The sequence below is a fragment of the Hippocampus bargibanti genome, linkage group LG07, assembly GCF_051943395.1.
Source record: "Hippocampus bargibanti isolate YZ-2025 linkage group LG07, ASM5194339v1, whole genome shotgun sequence".
NCBI classification, from domain to species: domain Eukaryota; kingdom Metazoa; phylum Chordata; class Actinopteri; order Syngnathiformes; family Syngnathidae; genus Hippocampus; species Hippocampus bargibanti.
Window position 1 is genome coordinate 1,320,152 of NC_142740.1, and position 10,366 is coordinate 1,330,517.

The 10,366-nt window shown below is 40.6% G+C and overlaps 1 protein-coding gene across 1 annotated transcript; it reads right to left on the reverse strand.

The window, feature by feature from the left end:
• Positions 1–1,222: 1,222 nt before the first annotated feature.
• On the reverse strand, positions 1,223–8,927 carry barhl2 (BarH like homeobox 2). The gene is made up of 3 exons (XM_089000852.1): positions 7,914–8,927; positions 6,072–6,303; positions 1,223–1,761 (listed from the first exon to the last, which is right to left on the reverse strand). The coding sequence occupies exons 1-3, from the start codon at positions 8,443–8,445 to the stop codon at positions 1,425–1,427; spliced, it is 1,101 nt and encodes a 366-aa protein (XP_088856978.1). The 5' UTR covers positions 8,446–8,927; the 3' UTR covers positions 1,223–1,424.
• Positions 8,928–10,366: the final 1,439 nt, after the last annotated feature.

Genomic DNA, 10,366 nt, shown 5'->3' on the forward strand with positions numbered 1-10,366 from the left:
TAAGGACGCCCCAAAAAAATTAATAAAATAAAAATATGAAATATAAAATCCATGCAGTATCATTTGACGAATGACACGGAAGGATGATATTGAAAATATGTCGTGCGCAAAGTGTTTCCCGTGTGAAAAGCTCAACCTGCCAGTCAGCTTCACGCTGTCACTTTGGCTCACGCTCAAGTGTGACCCACTTTAAACAAGACCAGGCCACTTGTTTTTTGTTTTTTTTGGCCGCTTTATTTGCGCCAACATTTTACTGCAAAAAATAAACAAACACACAAAAAAAACCACCTTTACTAACTGCGAGGAAAAAAAATCATTAAAATTGTGTATTTATATATGTATATGTATATTTTAAGAGCCTGTCTTAATGGATGAGCAGGTCTCGATGGCGCCATATTAATTCTATTTGGCTCGCAGGCTGTTCACGAAATCACACACACACACACACACACACACACACGTTGACACAAACGTACCGCCTCCATCCACCCGTGGAGTGTAATAAATAAATCATAAAGGCGTAGAAAGTCATGCAAAGGAGCAACATGCGCAAAACGATCTGCGCAAATTTTGAGTCTTCAGTATACAGTATACGGCAATAATATATATATATATATATATATATATATATATATATATATATACACACAGTAAAGTCTCGTTATATCGATATCGGATATATCGATATTCCCGGTTATATCGATGCTATTTCTATGCATGCACGGAGAAAATTACATGCAAACAGGGTCAGATATATATCGATATATATATATATATATATATATATATATATCGGTAGTCCCGGTTATATCGATAGTCCCGGTTATATCGATATTTTTCGGACTCCCTTGAATATCGATATAACGAGACTTTACTGTGGGGGGGGGGGGGGTTAGGGGGTCTGTAAAGGGGGCTTCCCGTGCAACCCTGCTGGCTTTTGGAGAATATGTCACCCCCCCCCTTTTTTTTGTGTGTGTGTGTGTGTGTTGTTGTGGCATGTCCACGCTGAGAGGTGCAGAAATGCGCAAATAAATGTGCGAGCAGCTGCCAGGCCGCTTTCTCAATCCCAAGAGCGTGCACGCGCAAACACGTTCGTGCGAGTTGAGTTGACCACTTTTCATTGAACCTAAAAAAATGTTCGTTTTTTTTTGGAGTCTCAGTAGCTCCACCACCCCCCCCCCCCAAAAAAAATAATAATAACCAATGAGAGTTGTACGTTTGCATGACGTCTTTATTCATTCCGTTCGTCTCCATCTAATAATAAACTTTGAACTGTTTATTTGCTAATGTTAAGTGGATTTTGTACAAAAAAACGACAAAGAAAAAACGGACAATCAGACGCAAGGGGCGGGGGGGTTCCACGTATTCACGAGTCTTTTGCCCCCCCCCCCCCCTCTTTCCTTTCCTCTCCACGCGTGGATTCCCTACCGCGCGTGCGACGGGCTCGACAAAGGGTTCAGTGCCGGTTGGCCCCCCGGTCCGAGTCCGTGGATGAGCACGCGGGGAACCAGCGGCCTCTGGATGCCGGCCGCGGCCGCCGCCGGGTGCGCGTGAGGCGGGTGCGGCGCCGAGGGAGTCCGGTACATGCTGCCGTACATGGCGGCCGCCGCCGCCGCCGCCGCCGCCGCGCCGCCGTCCACCGAGCCCAGCAAGCTCGGGTGGTAGAAGTAAGGCGACGGGAACATCCGCTGCAGGGCCGAGTAGTTGCCCGCTTCGGCCAGAAGCTCCAAGCCCACCGCCGTTTGACGCTTCCATTTGGTTCTGGGGGAACAACCGGAACGTCACCGCACGTCAATCATCGTCATAGTTTCTCATAGTATCTTGACATTTTCAAGTTTGAAAAACCGCACATATGATTGGTTGGACGGACCTCGAGATACGGTGAAAAATTCCGTCCAAAACTTGGACCGTATGTAGAGGCATATGGTGTGTGTGTGTGTGTCTGTACGACTACTCTTGTGAGGACCACTCAGATTTTATACCAGACGTAGTGAGGACATTTTTGACACATGAGGACCTTTTGGCCGGTCCTCACAAGTTTTTTTATTCTACGGGCTTCTAGAGGGTCTATATATGCATCTGTTAAAGTTTCAGAGAGGTCCTCACAAATTCACCCAAAATCATTTTTTGGTGTGTATTTTCATTTCACTTGGATACACACACTTTTTAGTTACTCACTGTGTGTGTGTGTGTGTGTGTGTGTGTGTGTGTGTGTGTGTGTGTGTGTGTGTGTGTGTGTGTGTGTGTGTGTGTGTGTGTGTGTGTGTGTGTGTGTGATTGTACAACTACTCTTGTGAGGACCACTAACATTTTATACCATACGACTAGTGAGGACATTTTTGACATATGAGGACCTTTTGGCCGGTCCTCACAAGTTTTTCATTTTAAAAGCTTCTCGAGGGCCTATATATGCATCTGTTAAAGTTTCCGAGAGGTCCTCACAAATACACCAAAATGATTTTTGGTGTGTATTTTCATTTCACTTGGATACACATAATTTTTACTTACTCACTGTGTGTGTGTGTGTGTGTGTGTGTGTGTGTGTGTGTGTGTGTGTGTGTGTGTGTGTGTGTGTATCTTTCTGTTTTTTGTTGTTGTAAATATGCATGATAATTAATCTGCGTCAGCTCTCAGTCGTACAGGAGTGGTCCATCGATGAGAAGGTTTCTTCAGCCGTCATCTGTACTTTGAAGCTGTCAGCAAACTAAAGTATTGGTATTTTTGGCCCTATTTCAGCTAATTTAAATGTGGCACTTTCTAAGCTACAAACTACCAGCAAAAGACTTTAGTTCGCTGACGAAGCTCTTCGGATGAGGAGCAAAAGGTCCGACACCTTCAAGTAAGTACTGATGAAGGCTGAAGAAACCTTTTCATCGATGCATGATAATTTTTTTTTTTTGGGTTGGGGGGGGAATAAAAGAAACTTTCACAATACGGTGGAGTCAACTTCCGGAAAATAAGTCCACTGTGTGATTGGGTCATTTTGACCCAAGCCCCTAAAAAAAAATTAAAAAAAATGAAAAAAATAATAATCTTGATGATGGATTACTGATAATTGGGATAGGGGGGGGGAATACTGATTTTAATAAAAGGGGAGGGGGGGGGGGTGTTTCCAGAAATGTGTTTTCCAGAAAGTTCCAGGATGTGGGCTTGAAAATCAGTTGTAACTAACTTCCGGCAAACCAGTCCACCATGTGATCGGGTCATTTTGACCCAAACGTAATAATAATAATAATAATTATTATTATAGTAATAAAAATAAATTAATAAAAATAACAATAATAATAAAAATACATTAGTAATACATACTAATAACAATAATAATAATAATAATAAATTAATAATAATAATAACAGTAATAATAAAAATAAATTAATAGTACTAATAACAACAATAATAATAATAATAATAGTAATAATAATAGTAATAATTATAGTAATAATTATAATAATAAAAATAAATTAATAAAAATAACAATAATAATAAAAATACATTAATAATAATAATAATAATAATAATAATAATAATAATACATTAATAATAATAATAATAATAATAATAACAATAATACATTAATAGTACTAATAACAATAATAATAATAATAATGATAATAATAGATAGCTGATAAATGGGGATGGGGGAGGAGTTTACTATCGTTTACATAGAAATGAATCATGTCCAGATAGTTCCAGGATGTGGGCCATATATGTGATGTTGAAATTTGATATACTCTGGAGAGAAATTAATGTTATTATTGTTTTGCATAGAAAAATGCTGAGTGAGTGGGGGGGGGGGGGGGGGGTAGTTGATTTTGTTACACAATGAGGAAGAGGGTAGGGGGGGGGGCTTCAAAATTAGCTATAACAAACTTCCGGAAGTGGGCCAACGTGGGCAGAAATCCAGTGCCCTGTGCAGTTCAATATTTATTTTAATGAAGAAAAAAATATATAATATTCATAATGCATTGTCATAAAAAAAGAAAAGTTCCTAAATCGTTGATTAGCTCACTTTCGATATTCGAGCCATATATGGGCATGTACATTTCCGATTATGAAATATGGATTTTCATATTAAAATGGACATTGCGTGGGAATATTTCCTTTTAGTTCACATGGAGGTAGATTGGAGGGGTGGGCTTCACAAGTACGTATATAGGTGTTTCCAGATAAGTGGAAACACACGGGACGTGTGGGATTTGGGCTTTGTGAATGGAATGGAGGGGGGGGGGGGGGGGGGGGACAGGGGGGGGGGGCATGATTATTATTTGTTTTTTAATGTTGATGTCATTTTTTTTTTCAATCAACATCTTGGATGTGAACCGATCGACCGTGGGAATGAACTTGTTGTATTTAGGGGGGGGGGGGGGAGGTTGGGGTCTTCTTTTTTAATACTCCAGACGATGAATTGGGGATGGGAGATTTTTTTTCTGTCATTTTCAGTGAAAAAAATGTCCATCATCGGTGTGTGTGTGTGTGTGTGTGTGTGTGTGTGTGTGTGTGTGTGTGTGTGTGTGTGTGTGTGTGTGTGTGTGTGTGTGTGTGTGTGTGTGTGTAATATCCAGTCCAACATGCAAGACCCCCCCCCCCTACACCCACTCAAAGTCGAAATATTGAATGTGGATCATTATTGATCATTTGGATATCATGATGATGTGCATAAGAAAAGAAAAAACAGTTTTATAAAACAAATTAGTCAATTTCTGGCCTTTTTAATATCACGATGACGTGCATTAAAAAAACCTAGTGTTGTAAAAACCAAAACATAAAGCACCTTATTTGGTTAATTTTTTATATATCACGATGACGTGCACAAAAAATTGTGTTGTAAAATACAAAACTAAAAACAAACACCTTATTTGGTCAATTTCCGGCTTTTTTATATCACGATGACATGCATAAAAAAAGAGTGTTGTAAAAATAACACCTTATTTGGTCAATTTCCGTTTTTTTGATATCATAATGACGAACATAAAAAAACACGAACACAAAATTAAAAAAAACTTTAGTTTGTCAATTTCCGGGTTATTTTATATCATGATTACGTGAATAAAAAAGGTGTTGTTAAAAAACACCTTATTTAGTCAATTTCCGTTTTTTGATATCATGATGACGTGCATTAAAAAGTGTTGTAAAAAACACCTTATTTGGTCAATTTCCGGCTGCCAGTGGGAAAACCTACCAGAACGTTAAAAACACACTTTTCCAATCATAAAAACGCTCCTAATATCAAAACGTTATAAAATTTAGCTTGGCCGGTGAAAATACCCCCCCCCCCCCCACACACACACACACACACACACACACACACACCTGCACTCAATGTTGTAATATTTCATATGGATAATTATTGATCATTTTGATCTCATGATGACGTGCACGAAAGAAGTGTTGTAAAAAAAAACCTTATTTGGTCAATTTCCGTTTTTTTTATATCGTGATGACGTGGGTAAAAAGTGTTGTAAAAAACACCTTATATGGTCATTTTCCGTTTTTTTATACCATGATGACGTGCGTAAAAATTGTTTAAAAAAAACACCTTAGTTGGTCAATTTCCGTTTTTTTTATATAATGATGACGTGCTAGAGAAAAGAGTGTTGTGTAAAAAAACACCTTATTTGGTCAATTTCCGTTTTTTTATCATGATGACGTGCATGAAAGAAGTGTTGTAAAAAACCCACCTTATTTAGTCAATTTCCGGTTTTCTTTTATATCATGATGACGTGCATTAAAAAAAAAATCGTTGTAAAACAACACCTTATTTGGTCAATTTCCGGCTGCCAGTGGGAAAACCAACCAGAACACTTTGCCAATCATAAAAACTCTCTGAATATCAATATAAAATTAATTAATGAATAAATTAATACAATTTAGCGTGGACCGTGAAAATACCCCCCCCCCTTTACCCCCCCTACTTAAAATAAAGATACGCGATGATGTCATCAACATTTTGCATTTCAGTTGCATTATTATTATTATTTTTTTTTTTTGGGGGGGGGGGGGGGGGGCTGAAAACCGATCGCGCCAATAAAATGTCGGTGTGCGCGCTTGCGCGTGCGCGTGCTCGTCCCTACCGTCTATTCTGGTACCAGGTTTTAACCTGCGTGTCGGTGAGGTTGAGGGCGGCCGCCAGGTCCATCCGGTCCTGCACGCTCAGGTACTTTTGTCGCTCGAAGCTTCGTTCCAGTTGGTTGAGTTGGTGGTCGGTGAAGGCCGTGCGGGCCTTGCGGGGCTTCTTGGTGCGCGCCGCCGGCGGACTGTCGCGGCTGCTCGAGATCTCGCGCTCGCCTTCTTCTTTGCTCCCGTCTGCGCCGGGAAGGAACCGGAAGATCAGCGGCGGGGCCCGTCACATACTTTTATTTTGGAGGGGGACGGGAGGGGGGGGCTTGACTTGAAGTGGTCTTGGTCGTTCAAAAATTTGGATTAAAAATTAGTCTTGTAGTCGAGTTTAGCAAATATGCTCCTTTTCCGTTCTCTCCCTATCTTTTTTTAAGGTCATTTTTATGATGATTATTTTTGAATGTAGCAACGAGTATTTGCTGCTGCCTGTGAATATTCCATTTGGTTTCTTGAAATGTACATTATGGTTTTCGACATATACAATACTGTATTTTTATACATATACATTTATTATTATGAGTATAGTATTATTATATGTTACACATTATATAGTACGTTATATTATTATTTTCTTGCCATCCCCCCTCTGAACTACTACTACTACTACTACTACTACTACTACTACTACTACTACTACTAATAATAATAATAATAATAATAATAATAATACATTATATTTTACATGACTTTTACATGACATTATATCATACATGATATTTTAAGCACCTTTCAAAACTCTCAAGGACACGTTACAGCTAGTCACAGACAAGCATGGGTACTATAATAAATAAAATACAATCGTAAAATAGAATACATATAATAATTAAAATACAATTATGAGTAGAACATATATTTCTGTTTTGTGAGACAAATGGCCTGTTTGTGCTCAAAATATGTTTTTTTTCCTGAAATATGAACTGCATCCTTGAGAGTTTTGAAACGTGCTTAGAAATAATATGTATCCCATTATGTAAAATATTATTATTATTATTATTATTAGTAGTAGTAGTAGTAGTAGTAGTACTATTATTATTATTATTATTATTATTATTATTATTATTATTATTATTATTATTATTAAATTGACAATGTTATTTCTGGATTATTTTTCTTCATGAAGCGATCATTGTTTCCTGCCTATATTTACGTTTACGTGTATTTCTTTATATATCTTTTTAATTATCAATAACTTTCTTAAAAATTGACATTTTTCCACCTTGAGGGTGGGGGGGGCGAAATATACAAACTCAATAAAGCCATTTTTAAACCAATCTAAATATAGATTATATATTATCAATATTCTGACGCTCGTGGTAATCCATTTTTTTTGGGGGGGGGGGGCGTGGGAGTGGGTGTAGATTCTTTTCTTTGATTAATAAAAAAAATGCTGACGTTAAAAATCCAAACAAGACGATCCTAGAATGTTTGCCAATATCTTCCTTTCATCTTTGCAACTACCCGCAAATTGTTTGCAAGCTTGTGTAAAAAACGCCGATTCCCGCCCGCCTACCTGCACCTTCCTCAATCTTAAATCACCTGCGTCAACTTCTAAATGAACTTGAGCTGAGGCGCGTGTTGTTGTAAAAATCAATATGTCAATGTATTTTTACCCCCCCCCCCCCCCCCAACACCCTTTTTCTCCTTCTGCCTGAAGGGGGTAACAATCATCTCTCTCTAATTGAGCCACCAGGGAGGCTGATTCTACCTCGTCCCATGCATGTGCACCACCAGTCCCCCCCCCCGCCCCATCCACCCTGACCCCTGACCCCCCCGGGCGCATCCGCGAACATCCGTACCGTTGCACTTGACGTCGCCGTGCAGCATCATCTCCTCCCGGCGTTCCATTTTGTCCCCCCGGTTGTCATCGCGGAGCTCCAGTTTAGGCCGGAAAGCGTCCGGGGGCGACGCGCTCTCGGCGGCCTTAGCGGGCGGCGTGGCCGCGCTGGTGCTATAAGGCGCGCAGGCGGCCAGCGGCTTGCCGTCGCCCAGGATGTCCTTGATGAGAAACGACGAGGTGGCGCTCCGCGGGCCGCTGCAACCCGCCGCCGGGAGGAGCAGGTGGTGGTGGTGGCTGTGGTGGCGGGGGGGCCCCGCGGGAGGACCCTGGCGCGACTGGTGCGGATGATGGTGACGGCGGCGGTGGTTCGGGAGGAGGTGGGCGTCGGGGTCCGACGCGGGGGGCTCCCCGCTGGCGGAAAGCGGCGACGAGGGCGCCGTGTCGGCGTCCGAGCAGGACGGCGGCGACGGCGACGGCGACGGCGACGGGGTAGTCCGCCCGCCCGCCAGGATGGTGTCGATGCCGAAGCTGGAGCCGCTTGATGCCTCCATGTTAGCGGGAGGGGGTCGTCATAACAACCCGGGATCGCCTTTCCTCGCACCGCCCCGAAAAAAAAGTGGACGTGACGCCCCCCCAAAAATAATACTAATAAAATAACGATTAAAAAAAAAATAAGTCCACAATCCAGCAGATGAACTTCCACAGGATCCACGCGTAGTTAAAACCCCCCCACCCCACACCCACTTCTTCTTGTTTTTCTTCTTCCTATGATGATGATCTTGGAAGTTGCGTGAAAGTTTGGCGTCAAAGCGCCCGGCGTGGACCGTCCTGCGTCCTCATCACACACTCCCTTTTTTTTTTTGCAGCTAATCGCCTTACTCGCCCAGCTACAATGACTTCCTCAAGTGACGTCACGGCCGCGCAAAGTGTGTGTTTTTAAAAAAAAAAGGGAAAAAAAGGAGGAGGGGGGGGGTGATTAATATCTTCTCCTTTCTAATAAACGCGGCAACACTGCTTGTCTCTTGGTCGCTTGCACTCCAAAAAAGAAAGAACCGCCTTGTCAGCCCCCCCTTCTTCATCATCCTCCACTTTCTACTGCTGCTTCTTTTCATCCACCTGCTCCTCCATCCTGATTGGCTGACGCCCCAAAAGCCCTCGGGCCAATCAGAATGGAGCTTCTTGAACCCCCCCCCTCCCCCGGTTCAATATGGCGAGGCTGAGAAACGAAGCTTTTTTTTCTGCCCCCCCCCCTTCCTCTCTTCAGGCCTCAGCGACGAGCTTTTATTTCCTAAACACTCAAAAGAATCTTTTTTTTTACTTCTTTCTATCCTCCATCTTTAAAAAAAATATAAAAATACGATACTTAATTCCGGTGTCGTAGTTAGGACACGCCCACCCGTACTATATATTTTTTTTCTTCTTTTAAGATAATCTCTTTTTTATATATAAGTGTGAGTGTAAAAGTATGTATATTTAATCAAGTTTGTCATTTTTATAATCATTCGAGTCATTTTGAGCCGCTAATGAGCTAGCAAGATGAGCTAACAAGCACTTTGGCTCATTTGCATACAATGTTTTTTTTTTTAACAATTCAGATTCAGTATTCATCGTTATCCTGGGGGAAAATATTCATTTTGAACGACTCTATTATATAGTATATATATATATATATATATAATTATAATTTTCTACATAAATGACTATATTATTTTTTTAAACAAAATGAACGTCTTGTTTATTTGATGCCAACACGATTGGAATTCGTGAAAATGAGTATAAACATACGTGGTTTTGTCGAAAGCTTATTTTCGGTTGAAATCGATGGATGGAAGTTATTCGTTTGTTTATTAATATTTCTCGATCATTAAAAAAGCGACTGTCGTGAGGAGTCATCCGTCAAAATGAGCGTTTTGAAACCTTTGTAGTTGTTTAAAATGGCGACTCTCATCGTTCGGTTAAAAATGAACGAAAATAAATCGAAGGAACAGATGATTAAAAATTGTGAATTATAATAACGAGTACACGAAGAAGGAGGTATTGTATTATTAAACTGTGACTCGGAGAAAAAGTAAAATGAGAACAGAGGGAATGACGAGTCAACCCAGGGTGCTTCGACGCTTTTGGCCACACGAGGGCGACAAAGCAAAGCTAAAAAATCTGATGGAATTAGACGTTTACAAAGAAAAATACGACCAAAAGAAAGTGTTTTGATGACCATTTATTGACAATCATGATTATTATTACTAACAATAAACTAATAATAAAAAAAACTAAATAATAATAATCCATTTCATTTCTAATCGCCTTTCAAAACTCTCAAGGTCACAGGATCAGTTTTTCTGTGGGCGAGCAGTGGCAGCCACACGCACCAGTGTTCACTCAACCCAAAAGTAACACAAATAGATAGAAAGCTAGCTAGCTAGTAGATAGTCAATAGATAGCAAATAGTTAGCCAGCTAGACACCCAGCTAT